This window comes from Choristoneura fumiferana, chromosome 10 (genome assembly GCF_025370935.1).
Source record: "Choristoneura fumiferana chromosome 10, NRCan_CFum_1, whole genome shotgun sequence".
NCBI classification, from domain to species: domain Eukaryota; kingdom Metazoa; phylum Arthropoda; class Insecta; order Lepidoptera; family Tortricidae; genus Choristoneura; species Choristoneura fumiferana.
The window spans coordinates 18370255-18388627 of NC_133481.1; the positions used below are offsets into that span (position 1 = coordinate 18370255).

The window sequence follows — 18373 nt, forward strand, 5'->3', positions numbered from 1 at the left end:
TATCCCGATATTCCTACGGGACAGGGATAAAATCTTGAAATAATAACCGCTAGGCTAAGAGTCATGAAATTTAGTATGTAGGTAACTGGACGTCTGGAATAACACGTAAAGGACTTTTTGACTCGATATTCCCACGGGATACCTAGGGATAAAATCTCGAAATAACAACCACTGGGTTTAGAGCCATGAATTTTGGTATGTAGGTAGCTGGACCTCTGGAATAACACATAGGCTATTTTTATCCCGATATTCCCACGGGATAGGGATAAAATCTTGAAATACTAACCGCTGGGCTTAGAGTCATGAAATTTGGTATGTAGGTAGCTAGACGTCTGGAATAACACATAAGCGACTTTTTGACCCGATATTCCTACGGGATACCTAGGGATAAAATCTCGAAATAACAACCACTGGGCTTAGAGCCATGAAATTTGGTATGTAGGTAGCTGGACCTCTGGAATAACACATAATCTATTTTTTACCCCGATATTCCCACGGGATAGGGATAAAATCTTGAAATATTAACCGCTGAGCTTAGAGTCATGAAATTTGGTATGTAGGAAGCTGGATGTCTAGAAAAACACAAAGACGTCTTTTTGACCCGATATTACCACGGGATACCTAGGAATAAAATGTCGAAATAACAACCGCTAGGCTTAGAGGCATGAAATTTGGATGTAGGTAGTCGTATGTCTGGAATAACACATAAGTAAGTACGCTACTTTTTATCCCGATGTTCCCACGGTATAGTTTTGTAACTAAGGGACCCCATACATCCGTATATTATTGTTATTATTATTTTGTAATTTTTTCTTTAATTGTATACTTACTGTAGTTTTTAAGTATTTTATTTGTACTTATTTTATTTTGAAAAAATGACTTTCTGCCAAGTTTCTTGCGACGTATTCTTCTTGGCAATGATGGTCTTTCCGAAAGCGCTGGTAGTATAAAAAATGACGTGTAAAAGTGCCCATTGCGGCCTATTTACTGAGTAAATGATTTGAATTTGAATTTTGCATTTGAATTTGGATAGGGAAAAATTTTGAAACTTCAGCACTGGGTTTTTAGTCTTGAATTTTGTACAGTTATTCACAACACAACCACAATGAAGACCACGATATAAATTTTGGAAATTACCAGGGGAATTTTGTAAAATCCCGAAAATTTCAATTGCAGCTACCACACCGAATAGTTTACGCGTGCGAAGCCGCGGGTAAAAGCTAGTAAATAATACGAGTACCTACTCGTATAAGCGTCAGAGGAACGGAACGACACGAACTTCGAATTTTGTAGTAGCCGACAACGGGTTTCATGATAAGCGCATTAAGGTCGAGGGTTTTATTTGGGGGGTTGCACACTAGCCTGTATGTTACGACACTGTTTACGAGCAAGTGTGATGAAAAAAATCTTGACTACCAACTTAACGAATCCCTTAATTCATATGGTTTTATATTGAACAAAAACTTACCGAACATAAGGCATAGCTGCCAACATAAGAAACACATATTTTTAATATCGTCAAATCGTCGTATGATATGCCTAACGTCACTAGACAAATCGTATGTATAGTTAGTGTTTAGTATTGTAACTAAGGGACCCCATACATCCCTGTATTTCTTTTATTATTATTTTTTGTATTTTTTTTTTCTTTTATTGTATAATATAGTTTTTAAGTATTTTATTTGTAATTATATTTTTATGAAAAAATGACTTTCTGCCAAGTTTCTTGCGGCGCATTCTTCTTGGCAATGATGGTCTTTCCGAAAGCGCTGGTAGTTTAAAAAATGACGTGTAAAAGTGCCCATTGCGGCCTATTTACTGAATAAATCATTTGAATTTGAATTTGAATTTTGTATAATGATAAGTTGGAACGATTACTGGTAGCTTGTCAATTTATGAAATTTGAATGATCTTGCAGATCGTAGGACCTTGTGCAAGGTCCGCCCGGATTGCTACCACCATCTTGCTCGCTAATCCTGCCGTGAAGCAGCAGTGCTTGCACTGTTGTGTGTCGGCGTGGAGAGTAAGACAGCCGGTGAAATTACTGGCACTTGAGGTATCTCATCTTAGGCCTCTAGGTTGGCAACGTATCTGCAATCCCCCTGGTGTTGCAGGTGTCTTTGGGCGGTGGTGATCTCTTACCATCAGGAGATCCACATGCTCGTTTGCCATCCAGTCGAATAAAAAAAAATCTGAATGAAAGAATTTTATTATCTAGCGGATTTTAAATCACTACAAGTACCTACAAAATAATCAATAAGCTCCTTAAACATATGCTTTATTTAAAATAAAATAAAAAAACTCGATATATTTCAATTTTGTCACTTTTGCTTCTTCATTAAATGTTTTTGGGCACCCCTGAAGCACCCCGCCAGATAGGGTCGCCACTGGATATGGGCGGGGTCGCAGGGGAAGAGCCGGCGGTCGGCGGGGGGCAGGGCGCGTATCAACTCTTGCGCACGCTCGCTGCGGAACTGCCAGCTTCGGCCAATGAACGGCTGCATGGCTTTGCGCAGGGTTGTCATCAACGCTAGACCCTTTACGTATCTGAAAAATAAAATACAGTTTGGACTTGGACTATTTAAACGTGTCAGCATGGCGAGCCAGAAACTATAAGATAGAATATCGGGATAAAAAGCGTCCTTTGTGTTATTCCAAAAGTATTTCGTACCTAAACACCACGTTTCACACAGCTCCAGCCGTTTTAGTGTGATACTCCTTCACAAACACACACACACACACACACACACACACACACACACACACACACACACACACACACACACACACACACACAAACACACACATACACACACAAACTTTCACATTTATAATAGTAGGTTTGAATAAATTTATTTTTTCACTTGCTTTTGAAATGTTAAAGCATCAGTGCTCGGACTGACTCTGACTTGACTGTTTTTAGGGTTCCGTAGTCAACTAGGAACCCTTATAGTTTCGCCATGTCTGCCAAAATGTCTGCCTGTCTGTCTGTCTATCTGTCGGCTATGCTCAGAGACCATTAGTACTATAAAAAGCTGTAATTTGGCATGAATCTGTCACCCCGACAGTGTTAAAATAAAAAACAATAAAAAAATGTTTTTAGGGTACCTCCCATAGACGTAAAGTGGGGGTGATTTTTTTTCTCGACTGACCCTATAGTGTGGGGTACCGTCAGATAGGTATTTTAAAACCATTGGGGGGGGGGGTTTTCGATTCAGTGGTCTGTTTTCGAAATATTCAACTTTAAAGTGCAAATTTTCATTAAAGTCGCCCCCCTTCTAAAATCTACTGTTGGGTGGAAAATTTTTAAAACATTGCGGATGGTAGTAAGTATATCAAATTTACAAGAAAAATTAAAACGGATAAGATTGCTTGAGAATTAGTAGTAGTTTAAGAGCAAATAGCAGCCTAAGGTATAAAATATACGTAAACTTGGAAGATTTCGTACACAATACGAAATCCTTAGAAAAATATTACTTGATGTTTTGTAATGGCTACGGAACCCTATCTTGGGCGTGTCCAACACGCTCTTGGCCGGTTTTTTTTTGTGTGGGGTTGTGACGTACCTGGTTTTTTTTCTTTTTGCAATTTGCAAGAGATCAAGACAGTAGGCCGGAACTGTCTGTGTCAAGAAAGCGAAGGCATCCACAATAAATGCGTGCTTGAAGAAAGTCACGTGAGGCGGCGGGGCGTACTTGTCATCTAAAAAAAAACCGCATTCAAATCGGTCCTCCCGTTTAACACGTTCACTGCGGCTTAAAATATTGCTAACTTTCAACTATTGCTGTAAGAGATCTTTACGCCTTAACTGTACCACTTCATCGGAGCGGTTAGAGGCCTTAAGGCCACTCAAGGAACAACAATATTAAAATGTTTTTTTTCTCATGAATTCACAAATTTGTGAATGATACTTATATAATGCTGTTGCTTAAGGCTGTTTTGTCTTGTGTTTGGCTTCACCCGAAGTTCTAATGTCAGAATATGGAATAATGACAAAAAATAATTAGGAGGCTTTTAGACCTCTTACAGCACTGAATTTGAGGTACATTTGTATTTACTTCTAGTGATGTTCCTAATAAAAATGCATTTTATCGATAAATCAAAAAACTTTATTATATACTGTAAGTGAATCACATATGACTGTTATAGAAACATTTAAGACCCAGCTAATTCTGTGCTGTGCTAATTCTAGCATTCTCCGACATCTCTTGTTTACACGACCCATGATTCATCACATTCGATACTTATTGTTAATATCACTCACTGACCAACAGCACTTCCTGGGTATTTAACTTAAACACTGAACACAATTCGCTTACTACTTAGAATGTACGTATTTTGACTCACGAGCAAATGCAATACATTACGTACTTCGACTATCATAGACACAGCAGGTGCGGAAAAGGGCGGACATGCCGTACTACTATATGAGGTCTTTAGACCCCCTACCCGCACTGGACCACAGACTGGACGCAAACTCTCACTCTCAGTGCGATGAGAGGCCTTATAACCTCCTGCGTGTTTTAAAGTGTCCAAAAAATCTACGTTATAATAGAAATCGAACCATATATTGGACTCTTTTCTACCTATACAATTCTATAAGCTACGAGGTCCGCACCAGGGCGAAATCACACTATTTATGCCCGCACAGCCCGGGACTACTAGCAGGGGTCTTAGACCTTCTATCGCAGTGAACGTGTTAAGAGCTACGGTGCCACAGATAGCGGTCAAACTTATAACACCCCTGTTTTTGCGTCGGAGGTTAAAAATGACATTCATCATCCCAGCCTATATACGTCCACTGCTGGCACAGGCCTCCTCTCAGAACAAGAGGGCTCATTGACGAACTAAAGGTAAACCAAAAATATATGACTATTGTCAAGAGGGCGCTATTGTTCTTATTTATATGGCAATAGTTCAGTATAGTCGGACAATGACATCTTGACTTGTGTACAACGTTTACCCGTCAGCTCTGATGTTAATTTGGAAAGGTTTTGTAGTGAAATAGTTTCATTCCCCAATCGTTTTTTTTTTCAGTAGTTTATTATTTTTGCGTTTTGGGCATTTTTTGTTATTGTTCAAAGAAACCGCCACAGTGACACTGACAATCATTAAAATTATTGCCAGTGTAAGAAATTAGTTCCAATGAAATTCCGCAACATGGCGAATAGTCATATATTTCTGGTCAGGCCTTAAAATAATTTCTTTGCTCACCCGCGACCTTATGATAGTTAAGTTTATGCAAAATATGCGTGTTCATGCAGTTCCTCCACCTCCACACTGTAAGAACACACACAAATCACACAAACCCACCTATCACCACCACCACACTACACTGCAGCGTTTCGAACTCAACCAGAGCTCATCTTCAGAGCAACACAACCGTACACCATGCTACCAGATGTTAGACTAACATCTAGTCAAGATTGTAAGATTGTTAAGTCAGTATATAGGTCGCGGGTGAGCAAAGAAATTATTTTTTCACACCTCTCCTTCAGAAAAGTATTTTTTCCTCCCTGACGAGAGGGAGCAAAGTGCAACTTTTCTGTTCAAAGCTTCTCAAAGTGTTTTATTGCTAATGCCATTTTTTGAAGTTGATAATTGTAAAGTCACGCCATTTTCTATGCTGGTTGTTCTTTAATAATGTTTAGAATTATTTTTTTCAAGTTTCTTAATGCTCGGTGTGAAAAGTTGTATGAGCCACTCGGGAGCAAAATTATTTTCAGCTCAGCATAACTCAATGCAAGTGGTCGCTAAATCGCCTCTACCTTATTAAGGGTTAAAAAACCTCTCGAATGTTCTCTTTAAGTTAACAGAAATCAAAAATAACATGGTGGTACAAACTTACTAAATCCATTCTTCACGCCTTCGCTTGCAAAATAAGTGACTGTATCTCTGCAAGTCAATGGATTGACTGTACTCGTACAGCAATGGTAGACTGCAACTTCGCTGAAGATAGAAAGGAATAAAATAAGGCGAGTAAATGGAAAGTGTAGATTAAAGAATTGGATTAAGCAACACTATTTAGTTCTAATTTACATTGACTCTCTAAATAGTGAACAGAAATATTTTTTCACACCACTCCTTTAGAAAAGTAACTTTCCCTTCCTGACGAGAGGGAGCAAAGTGCAACTTTTCTGTTCAAGGTTTTTCTAAGTATTTTATTGCTCGTGAAATTTTTGGAAGTTGATAATTTAACCACGCCATTTAATGCTGGTTGCTCTTTAATTATATATAGTTTTTTTTTTCAAGTTTTTTAATGCTCAGTGTGAAAAGTTGTATGAGCCACTCGGGTGCGAAATTATTTTCATCTTGGGCGTTAACACTTGAATCCCTCACTACGCTCAGGATTCTATTGTAGAATCCTTCGCTACATTCTTGATTCAATGTACGCCCTCGCCGTAATTACACCATTTTGCTCCCTTGTGACACAAATAACTATTTCTTACTCCGCACCTATAGATTTTACACTAAGAATATGGAGAATTTAAGAGGTACCTATATGCAGTGGCGTAGCTACTGGAGGGCTAGACGGGGCAGTGCCCCGGGGCCCCCAAGCTCAGGGGGCGCCTCGGACTCTGACTTACATATAAATGACAAATCTGGAGTACGTCGAATCGAAACACGACGAATACGGATTAAACTGTTTTAAATAATTTGGTTGGGGCCCTAGTTTATTTTTTGCCTCAGGGCCTTTGGTTACCTTACGGCCACTGTATATGTTTCTGTTACAAATTTGCCTCATCTTGTAGTGATAGTTGGGTTTGTGTGAAATGTGTGGCAAAAACGGAACCCTTATAGTTTCGCCATGTCTGTCTGTCTGTCTGTCTGAATTATTAGTAGTTTATGAGTTAATAGCAGCCTGAGGTATAAAATATACCTAAACTTGGAATATTCCGTAGAAAATACGAAATCCTTAGAAAAATATTACTTATTTTTTTCGTAATGGCTACGGATCCCTATTTCGGGCGTGTCCGACACGCTCTTGGCCGTTTTTTACAGTGTGGAGGTGGAGGAGCTCCATAAACACGTACATTTGTTGCATAGTTCACTAGTGTCACCCGCGACAGAATTCGAATATCGCTATCCCGCGGGAACTGCAATATCCCTGGATAAAAACTATCCTATGTCCTTCTCCGGGACTCAAACTATCTGTATACTGAATTTCACCTAAATCGGTTCTATGGTTTAGACATGACGGAGTAACAAACAAACTAACCAACATACAAACTTTCGCATTTATAATATTGGTGGGATTGATATTGACCTCCGCAAAGAAACGCCTGATTCAAATAAACTGAATAGAACTAGTTGACAAAACAATTGCAAGATTTGAAACCAACTATAAATAAAAAAAATTAAAATTAAAATTAAATACTAACTTGGTACACTTTGTAGCGACAATAGCAGCCATATTGGCAACGTAGTCGACTGGGACAAGGTCAGTAATGTAATGATCGGACCCCAACATGCCCCTAAGTCTCCCCTTGGCGGCAGCCGTCATCAAAGCAATAGGGCCCTGCCAGTTGTCTATCCATCCCTCCATAGGTTCAGCTAATGAAGGCATTACTAGTAAAAGAAAAGTTAGTATTACCACAGAATAAGTTTAGTTTTTTTTTTATTCGACTGGATGGCAAACGAGCAAGTGGGTCTCCTGATGGTAAGAGATAACCACCGCCCATAAACATCTGCAACACCAGGGGTATTGCAGATGCGTTGCCAACCTAGAGGCCTGAGATATATACCTCAAGTGCCAGTAATTTCACCGGCTGTCTTACTCTCCACGCCGAAACACAACAGTGCCAATGCAAGCACTGCTGATTCACGGCAGGATTAGCGAGCAAGATGGTGGTAGCAATCCGGGCGGACCATGCACAAGGTCCTACCACCTGCATTAGTACAAGTAGTATTACTTTTTTTTTGCTAGAAATTGCTTGCAACAATAAAACATCAATTATACAGAGTGCCACTGACCATGGTGCTATAAATGTAAGGATTGATTATGCTTTGTAATATTTTAGATAAAGTTAAATCTATAAATCAGTGTATCGGACATGGTGTTATCGCTGTCTCATGGGACGAGGGCAAAATTTCCTTGGCACGTATAAACATCTCTTCAAGATTAACATTAATCAATGTGTTGTCAATTTAGCATTGTATTGTAGGTATACGTACATTGAAAATCAAATTTAATCTGCATGAAAAATACGGGCCAGGTTTATAAAAATTTGCAGAACAATAATAGCTCAGTTATGCGAATAGAATCGAACCTTGCATTTAAAGGCCCATGGTCAGAGTCATTCTGTATGTATATACAGGGTGTAACAGATCTTAGTATGCCTTATAGTTTCAGACTTACCCATACTGACCGACCTGAATCTTAAATAACACGACACGTGTCAAACCCCCTTATTCATAAACGACAATCAAACCTATTTTAGTTAAAATGCCGCTAAAATTCGTTTGTCCTTATCTGTCACTTCGACATTTGTATTTGTTAGAAAGGGACAAAGCATTTGTTAGTTAACATAGGCTTGTTAAGTTTTATGAATAAGGGGGTAAGAGTATAAATTGAGTCCACAACGCAAGTTTTTTTTTTCAAAATGACGATTCAATTTGAAGCTACTCAAAGACAAACTCGCCAGCTTTTCTCTAGCTGACAGAACCACCCGTATTTGTTTGCATAGAACCAAAAAAAGCTGTACCAATAGCTGGCCTGATGATTGCAGTGGGCATCGTTCCACGCTTTTCCACCACCAACGTTTCGGCTAAGGCTTTCGTGAACGTGTACGTGTTTGGGTGGCCATCTGTAACAAGGTTTGGTTTTACTGAGGAGTCATTTTCAAAAACCTTTGCTCTATGGAAGTGAGCGTAGCATGGGAAAGCCCGCAACAAAACGGAACAACGGTCTGGTGAAGATGTCGAGAACCAGTTGAATGCAGGTCTAGGACAGCCCATTGTGTAACACTTTAAGAGAGGTTTTTGTCCAGCAGTTTTCGACTAATACGATGAAAAAAAAATTAAAAAATCAAAAACCCGATTGCCTTAAAAACTAAAAGTCAAGTAGCTAATTTAAACTTTAACACCCACCCCTTACCAAGAATTTTTGAGCTGGTTACGATTTGAATGGGTCCCGACTGTTGAACTTTAAATTAGCTACTTAACAGAGTTCTAGACCACAAGACTTATTTTCTTCCTTTTAATTTTTAAGGCAGTAGGGTTTTTTTGATTTTTTAAATGTTTTATTTTATACTTGTTTGATATTTCTGTGAAAACGGTAGATTAAAAGTGTTATAACCTATATATATATATATATTGAGAATGGGCTAATTATGAGCTTTCAGTTGATTTGATACCCATATTGTTACAATACATTTTTTTTTAATCCTCCGCCATATTGATATGTATTATATACCCTATGTCACTCCGACAGCTATGACAAATCCAATAATAACTCATAATGTTAAAATCCGTCCAGCCTTTTAGGCTGCAGCGAGGACCAAAGAAATAGACATACACATACATTTATACGCTCGAAAAACATAACCCTCCATGGGGCAGTCGGGTAAAATACAGGCATGTTATGAGGTCCCTTAGTTAACCTACTTTTACATGATGACGTGTATAACACCTTCGTTATGTGTCAATCGAATCGCTAGAGTTCGATAGTTAGAAGAAATAACAAGAAACATTCTTACTTAATAGTTTTTTAAGCTCCTTGCTATTTGAGTTGTTTTGGAGGAACTTGTAAACGTCTTCCCTCTTGGCTGGTGGGGGGTAAACCACTTCTTCCAACTCTCGCAGATCGTAGTTGCAAAATGCCGTGGAAAAATGAACGAATCCCTGTTAACAATAAAATATCGAATCACCTGTGTTAGAAACACTACTTATTTTAATTAAGATTGGTTTTTGGAGTCTTTTTGTATTTTTTATGTCAACTCCAAATTTGTTACTTTTACGGTCATCCCGTTAAATTCAACCAAAATAGGTACACCATAAATATAACGGGTGTGGCCTGTAATACGAGCAATAAATTTAAACATAGATCCGTATCCTCGTCAATCTGAACAACATTTGTTCAGCGAATTTTAAAAATAATGGAGTCTTTGAATTTTCCTTTTTTCATACAAATTAAACACTGCTATCAATGTACGCCATCCTAGAACACAACTGACGTCGCCTGTCACGCTACAAACATCAAGCATTTTGCTTTACATTGCTTCTTCGAATAAACTTAAAAGTGTAATAAAAATTAAAAAACTAATTATTTTCAAAAGTTGCTGAACTACTCGTAATGTTGTTTAGTTTGAGGAGTATGATTGATGTTTAAATTATTTGCTCGTATTACAGGCCACACCCGATATATAGACATAATAGTCTCAGTGCGAGAGGGACGGTACGATACGAACTTCGATTTTCGAACTTCGGGGTGATTTTCCACCGGCGAGGCGAGACGAGACGAGGCGAGACGAGAATTGAAATTCTTATGGCGGCGCCCGCGGCGGCCCGCCGCGCGAGAATGCATACAAATTTCAATTCTCGTCTCGCCTCGCCTCTTCTCGCCTCGCCGGTGGAAAATCACCATTAGTACAGGGCAGTGGTGGTGACAGATCGGGTTGTGTGATTTGTGTGTGTTCTTACAGTGTCGAGGTGGAGGAACTGCATGAACACGCATTTCTTGCACAAACGTAGCTAACATAAGACCGCGAATGAGCAAAGTAATTGTTTGAGTTCATTGATATGGACCTCCGCAAAGTAACGCCTAATTCCATAAATTATTTAAAGTAACTGGGCGACCGAGCTTTGCTTTGACTCAAGCTCGATAACAAGCATTTTCCCAGAGATTTTTTAAACCTGAAAACCCCTACATACCAAATTTCATCGAAATCGTTGGAGCCGTTTCCGAGATCCCCGATATATATTTATATAATATATATAAATATATACTTTACTTAAATTCAATTGTTTTTTATACCATTGTGATTACTATGCATATTTTTTTTTTTACCTTTTAATGCTTTCACTGTTAAGTTTAGATAATGATTTTTAATTTTATTTTATTTTATGCTAGCTCTCTTAAGCCTGCGACACAGAGTTTTCTACTAACCCTAGTGCAGGCAAACGTGTTACATAGAATTTAGTAAAATATTGTATCTATTGTTATTTTGTACTAGAAATATTGAATAAATTATCTTATCTTATCTTATATATTATTTTAATATTTTTTTGTAATTTGGTGATAAATTAACATTTCCAGTACAATAAAATCTATTTAAACAAGCATAGATATTATATATAGATAGATAGGTAGGAGCATTAAATAAAATAAACTTACTTCAAGCCTCTTGACTCGACGGCTGAGGTCCAGCATTCTTTCAGTGCCTTCCACGTTCAGTGTGAAGTTGTGTTGCAAGGGCGCGACGAAGTTGATTGAGGCGGCTATGTTAAACACGATGGCAACCTGGAAATGGTAATATCGTTAAAGTAACGAATGTTTTTATGTATTTTGTTTCCTATCATATTGTTGTATATTGTGTTGTGCTACTAAATATAAATAAACTTTTAATGGTTTCAAAAAAAAAAGAAAAAAATTTGAATCCCATCATATATTTTATTAATAGCTGTTGCCCGCGACTCTGTCCTCTTTGAATTCGTTGATCGTTGAATATTACTTATTTTTTTCGTAATGGCTACGGATCCCTATTTCGGGCGTGTCCGACACGCTCTTGGCCGGTTTTTTACAGTGTGGAGGTGGAGGAGCTCCATAAACACGTACATTTGTTGCATAGTTCACTAGTGTCACCCGCGACAGAATTCGAATATCGCTATCCCGCGGGAACTGCAATATCCCTGGATAAAAACTATCCTTTGTCCTTCTCCGGGACTCAAACCATCGCTATACCGAATTTCATTTAAATCGGTTCAGCATTTTAAGCGTGAAGAGGTAAAGAAAGAAAGGTTTATTTTGGCTCCATAAGTACCACCTAAAACTAGCACTAAAACTATGTTGGTGACACGGCAGGATACCAAAAAGGGTCTCCACTCAGCATGTGTTGCCGCACATTATGTGCAGACAGACACAGACAGAGGTAGCAGACAGACACTTTTGCATTTATAATATCAGTATGGATTTAGTATGCCTTATGTCTTAGATCCCAAATACTTTTCTTTGGTTTCGATTAAAGACAGTAGCTTCGATCGGATACTACTAACACGAGTAAATAGGTTTGGGTCATTCGCTTCCACCACCTCAATTTTCGTGGTTACATTTTTTATGAACAAGCTGTAGAATTTGATAACATTTTACATTATTTTTTTGACATCCTGTACTTCTACTAGATAACTTATAAACTGTAACATAATCTTCTACTACGTATATATACTCGTATATATAATAACCTAACCATAAAAATTTCATTTTGAATACAAGCTTTTTTTGCTGACTGTTTTTTTGTTGACTGTACTTGCATTGTCACCCAAACCACATTTGCATACCAAATTTCAAGTCGATGCTATGCTATGCTATGTCACGCGATTTACATAAGTATTCCAAATTTCAAGTCAATCTGGAAATGGTCATTTTATTTAGTTAAAAACAAACATATAATAAAACATAATTAAACTATAAATAGAAAATTTGGCCTAAATCGCCGTCAATGGTAAGGTGCCAGAAGGCTGGCCGTATTTCCTCGTTGTATAGCGATACTTATACGCTGTGCGAAATAGTGGCCAGCCCTCTGGTCGCCCGAGGCCTCTATTAGGCGCGTCGACAAATCTTTATACAGCCGACGCGCACTTGGCCCCCAGGCCCCAAGGTTTCAACACCAAATGCCGCAAAACATGTAGCTGGTTCCCAGGGCGGCATATTTGCGGCGTTTGAGGCTTTCAGCCGAAGATGCCGCAGCGCCAGCGGTGACGCTGGTGCTTGGAACATGGACGGTGCTAGGGTATCAACGCAAGTGGCATCCCAAACTAGCGGCCGACCCATGCTCCAAGGCACCAGCGACATTCCGTCAGGCCTCTTGCCGTCGTTCCTGGCCAGCCCGCTGGCTCGAGGACTGCCGGAACTCTCGCACTGACAAGGGCCCGACGGATGATGTCGTTAATGCTGGCGTGGCGGGAGATCCTACCAGCGCTCCGGACACATGAGAGGCCATGGTGACCCAGTATGTCCACCATGGCGCCGCATTGACAACGATGTGGCTGATTTATTGATGCCCCCAAACGTAAGCTAGCTGCCAGGCGAAAGGTGGTGTTGTCCAAAAAAAGTACCTATGTTTGGAGAAGGTAGCGCCTGCAAGCCACAGACCCGATTCCCACTCCGCAGTCGCAAGGAGACGAGCACGGTCTGCCGAACTAGTTGACGTTTCTAAAAGGTTTTTCCGTACTAGTTGACAGAGCGGCTCGTCCCATTGCCTCTGCGAGCAGGGATTGGCAGGCTGGTCCGTGTCGGGACAGGTTATGGACCAAACGTTCATGGCCTCGGAGCAGTGTGCAGCCTCCACAGATCCAATGGATGGATCTAATATTTTCGCTATAAGGCTTTGTGCACCATGCACCGAGGACAAGAACGCAGGTAGAGCAACACAAGAAATTTTACGGATTCCAAGGCCGCCGAACCTAATGGGTAGGGTAGCCTGGGTCCAAGATCTATCGTCAAAAGGAATATTGAAGACTGAAGTGAGTGTTTCTACGACTAATTTATCTAATTTTGAAGTCAAAGTGGGATATTTCCAAAAATGGGTTCCGCGAAGTATATATGTAAATTTTGGGACAAAAAGACAATGCTTAATGATTGAATAGGCTGAATGAAGATTAATTTTGACCAAACGGTGCGATGTTGCTTTGAAATTTTGAATTTTTGCGTCGACGAAGTTTTCAAATGATTGATCTAAGACGGGACAACCAAGGAGGTGAAGCGATTCTTTGTTTATAATTTTGATACCCGGGCGATTTGCCTAAAAAGGTCGATTGTATTTTCCTTGTCTGGACATGAATCGGTGATAAAAAGTTCGCACTTGGAAAAATTTAGCGATAGGCCAATTATCTGGAAATTGATCAAATTTAACTTGCAAGATTTAACAACAGACAGACAGACAGACAACGGGAAAGGTGAAACTAAATAAAAGCTTGTAAAAATAAATATACACTATAACAACAAACACACACACACACCACACACACAAGACCGCGCAGTTATACAATACAACCGCTCAGCTGGACCAGGCCCCCTGCTGTAGCCAGCCCTCTTCGCTCCGGGTTCTTCTCTCCGACTCCAGGGAAGTGTAGGCCAGGGAGACCGAATAATCAGAACCGACCTCTCAATAAAATCGCTTGAACTTACTACCTGAGATTCTTTTAATACTTTTACTTTTAATTTTGTCATACTAGGCCTGTTATTTTTTGTGTTCAATTTTTAATTAAAAAATTGTTAAAACGTCTTATTGTTTTACTCAAAGAGTAACCTACTAGGCCTCCTTTAAGGTCAAACCTCCCCTCAAGAGGTCTGCCCTTGACAGTGGCCGCGGAGTTATACAATAAAGTTTATTTCTATTTCTATTTCTATTCTATTTCTATTACAACTTAACACGTACATTTTCTAGCAGAGTTTCTTCATCGCGCTGCTCGATGCCCAGGTTTGGTAGCGTTATGTCACCAGCCACCGGAACGATCTTGGCTAAAGCTTGAGGTTTCTCTTTCCTGAGTCTTGTAAACGCCTAGAAATTTAATAATGATCATGTTTTCCTGACTAGTGTGCGCGCACGTGTGTGTGCGTGCGCGCGTACGTACATATGTGTCCGTGTGCTTGAGTTTGTTTGTTATTTTTTGATGTTAAAATTATTGAGTAAAATTATTTGCACATCGGGGTCCATTAAAGGTACTGGCGAAGGAACTGATGTAAATAATCCCTCTAGGCTAACGCTGTAGCCCCCACGCGGGCCCAATGCGGATTGGATACACACACAATTTCTTCATAGATTTATCCGAGTTTCCTCGCCGTGTTTTCCTTCACCGGAATACTTATGGTAAATTTCGCATAGGAATTTCGAAAACCTCAGAAATGCGAGTCCAGACTCGAACCCACGAACCTCTGCATGAGAGGCAATGTGTCGAACTGTAAAACAGCGACATGCAACAACATTATGCTGAGTGGGGCCCAATTCGATGTTCATTTGTATTTAGTTTTTCCTTCTTATGTATTGTATGTGTATTAAATTAATGTAAGTTCTCGCTCCCTCTCTCTGTTTCTCTGTCTCTACTACACCTAGAAGTGACCTCGCTACTTACCGAACTTTGAAGAAGTCCTTCCAAGCGCTGGTTTACATTTTGTTGCGCAGTATTCCGTATTAGAACATAAACATTTCCTATATTTGAACAGCGATAGAGTAGTTTCTCAATTAAGACCTAAAAAAATAAAAAAAATATTTACAGATAGTATGTTTTCTATTCAAATATCAGTTGCGGCGAACTCGTTGCGTGATTGCCTTCATACATAATAAAAAAATTAAACCGCCGATAAAACTGAAAAGCAAAAAATAATAAACCTTATTCTCCTTCGTAGGAGACTATTTAACCTTAATCTAGGTACTAGCTAGTTTGAAGTCGGTGCTGAGCCAGGAGGAGTGATAGAAGCCCATGAGGTAGATGGCTTAAGTGCACTCCTACCCTACCCTATGCAATAAAAAAAGAATTATCAAAATCGGACTCTCTGTAAAAAGTAATGCCTGGTCATACATTACAATCAGTGAATGAACAATCAAACATCCCCTGTTTTCCTACCCATAGGGTAGAATTTTTTCCCCAAACCACACGCTTTCCAATAAAAAAAGAATTATTAAAATCGGACTACCTACTCTGTAAAAAGTTATGCGTGGTCGTATATTATATATATTTCCCTATCATTAAATTTTGGTACAAATCATTGATTATCATTCGACATATTAATGTCACTGACCATTGTCACGTTGCTAACAGCGTTGCGTTGGTTACAGAGGGGCTACTACGAAATTCGAAAATCGAAGTTCGTGTCGTGCCGTCCCTCTCACTATCGTATTACATAATATAAGCATAAGCATAATGCATAAAGCATAAAGCATAATGTTGGAGAATTATTTATAAATCTACTAACATAGTTGTAAGATTTAATATTACTAACCATCTATGGACATTGTGTTTGAAATAAATGGATTATTATTATTATTATTATAAGCGAGACAGCAAGATACGAAGTTCGCATTTTGCACTTCGTAGTTGGTATAGGCTCTGAATCTTCTACATGCCTTGAATTCGATCTAAAAATATTGATGCTTAATACATAGAAACTTTTTTCGATCGATTTCGATTTCGATTGGAGAGAAGCCATTTACGATAAAAAAAAAACGTTGTTTTTATGTTGGTACCTATCGCGTTTATATACAAAGGTGCCGTGCTTCGATGGCGTTTTTAAAAAACGCGGTGAATAAGGGCATTAAAGCCGAGTTTAGATTTGCAAGAAAAATCGTGCAAGTTGCATTACATTGCGGCGCTCAATTGACCACTAGTGGACCACTACAAACTGGCATGGCTTTTCGGCCTCGAAATTCAAATAGACCAATCATTCATCTAAGCAAATTACCTACATGATTTTTCTTGCAAGTCTAAACTCGGCCTTGGCAAACATGATCGTCACTGTGTGACAAACTTTTGACAAGGCAAATGATTAATAAGTAATTACTAATTACAGAACAATGGAAACAGCATTACAAAACAAAAACTCATTTACATTATAAGATGTTTTTTACTTTTTTTACATTAACATTTTTGTTCACAAGAATTTACTCGCGGTTTTCCCTGAAACTATTTTTTTAGGGTTTTCATGCCTCAAAAGAAAAAAACCGGGCAAGAGTACTTGTACTACATTCAGTGCCAAGAGCTTACCTACTGAGTATTTTTGATTCTTTCTCGATTTTGAATGAGTCCCGTTTAAGTCGGATTTTTTTGTTTTTTTTTTAATTATTGTTTGCTTACCTTGCCCACGAAGCCCGTCGCTCCGGTGATAAACACAGACTTTCCATCATAGAACTTGGAGATAGCCGAAGTACATTTTCGTGCCGACATAATGTTTCACCACGCTTATTTTAGAAAGAAAGAAAGATTGATGGAAGATGCAACAAAAATATTTACTTAACAAGTGCCGATGTTACCGATAAGGAAGTTCTGAAAAACAATAGTATTTATTAGATAATAGTATATCAGTCAGTATAAATGATATTGCGGGGTGCATAATGAATGATCGCTATGGCAACTTTAGATCTATTATTGGTCGATATGTCGGCGGCCGATCGTAAAATCCGCCAGATCACAAAATTCCTATCCAGGCATATCGTGAAATGGCGCCATTTCATTTCATGATCATCGGCCTATAGGCTACCTACTTGACGTTTAGTTGACTTGACGTTATAACTAGTTCACTATCCTTTTTTTTCAGTTCAGTGTATTAACACATTGACTGCCACCGACGCACATATGCGTTTTCGGAACTTCGCCCAGTGCCGCTGTCATAATTATTCATACGTTTTGAACGCAGATGTGCGTTTGTGGCACCTGTGGAAGTCAGGTGGCAGTGAATGCGTTAACATTGTTCCAGTAAAGTCACCCCTGTAGCTTGACTTTGTGTTGCTCGATTGACTCCTTGCAACTATTTAGCATCGCAGCCCCAAAATAGCATACTACTGAAACGATTTTACTAGAATAATGTAAACAGGTCTTTATTGGTGAACGCTTCAGTTCCTGGAACATAAATTAAACTTACCTTAAATCAGTTTGAACCTCCAAAATAAAGAAGTCCTCACACAACTACCTCGCGGGAAAGCTGCCACTCGACTTGTTCATCCGCGTCTAGTCAGCGTTTGTGCAGTTTTTTTGTCATTAGTGTCTTGGCAGATGTCTATATTCAAATATGACGTAACCTCTGTAATAGGTAACATATTTGCATAAGTTTCGAAAATTAAAATACCTACGGGTAAAATGTCGATTGCTCAAAATATCAAAAATCAAAATGTCGACTGTATCGAAATATCTAAAATTAAAATAACGAAAGTTTATATTGTCGAATGGTTAGGTAACCTACGTCCAATATACCTATCGAAAATCTAATTATCTACAAAAGTGGTATCGAAAGATAAATATCGAAGTACAGAGTATCTTGAGAGTATCGAATATCCTATGTGTGAACTATCACGTTTTAGATATTTCGGTAAAATTATGAATTACCAAAAATATTTGGTTCGGTAAGGTTAGAACTGTGACCACAACAACGCACGAGCCGAGCGAGCGAAGCGAGCATGAATGATTTGATTATGTAAGATAAATATTATTAAGATAAAGGAGCAAT

The 18373-nt window shown here is 38.9% G+C and overlaps 2 protein-coding genes across 3 annotated transcripts in view; one reads left to right on the top strand and one right to left on the bottom strand.

Moving 5' to 3' along the window:
- Positions 1 to 18373, top strand: part of GABA-B-R3 (gamma-aminobutyric acid type B receptor subunit 3) — a gene marked incomplete at its 3' end in the record, with an annotated part of 284881 nt that overhangs the window by 181096 nt on the left and 85412 nt on the right. The gene's annotated exons all lie outside the window — the stretch shown is intronic.
- LOC141432228 (putative fatty acyl-CoA reductase CG5065) lies at positions 1949 to 17876 on the bottom strand. 2 transcript variants are annotated; one of them, XM_074093758.1, is made up of 11 exons: positions 17792 to 17876; positions 17008 to 17196; positions 15289 to 15405; positions 14595 to 14717; positions 11336 to 11461; positions 9699 to 9843; positions 8706 to 8807; positions 7383 to 7569; positions 5849 to 5949; positions 3567 to 3702; positions 1949 to 2547 (listed from the first exon to the last, which is right to left on the bottom strand). In XM_074093758.1, the coding sequence occupies exons 2-11, from the start codon at positions 17095 to 17097 to the stop codon at positions 2322 to 2324; spliced, it is 1353 nt and encodes a 450-aa protein (XP_073949859.1). In that variant the 5' UTR covers positions 17098 to 17196; positions 17792 to 17876; the 3' UTR covers positions 1949 to 2321. The 2 variants fall into 2 exon arrangements, with proteins under 2 accessions (XP_073949859.1, XP_073949860.1); XM_074093759.1 differs by lacking the exon at positions 14595 to 14717.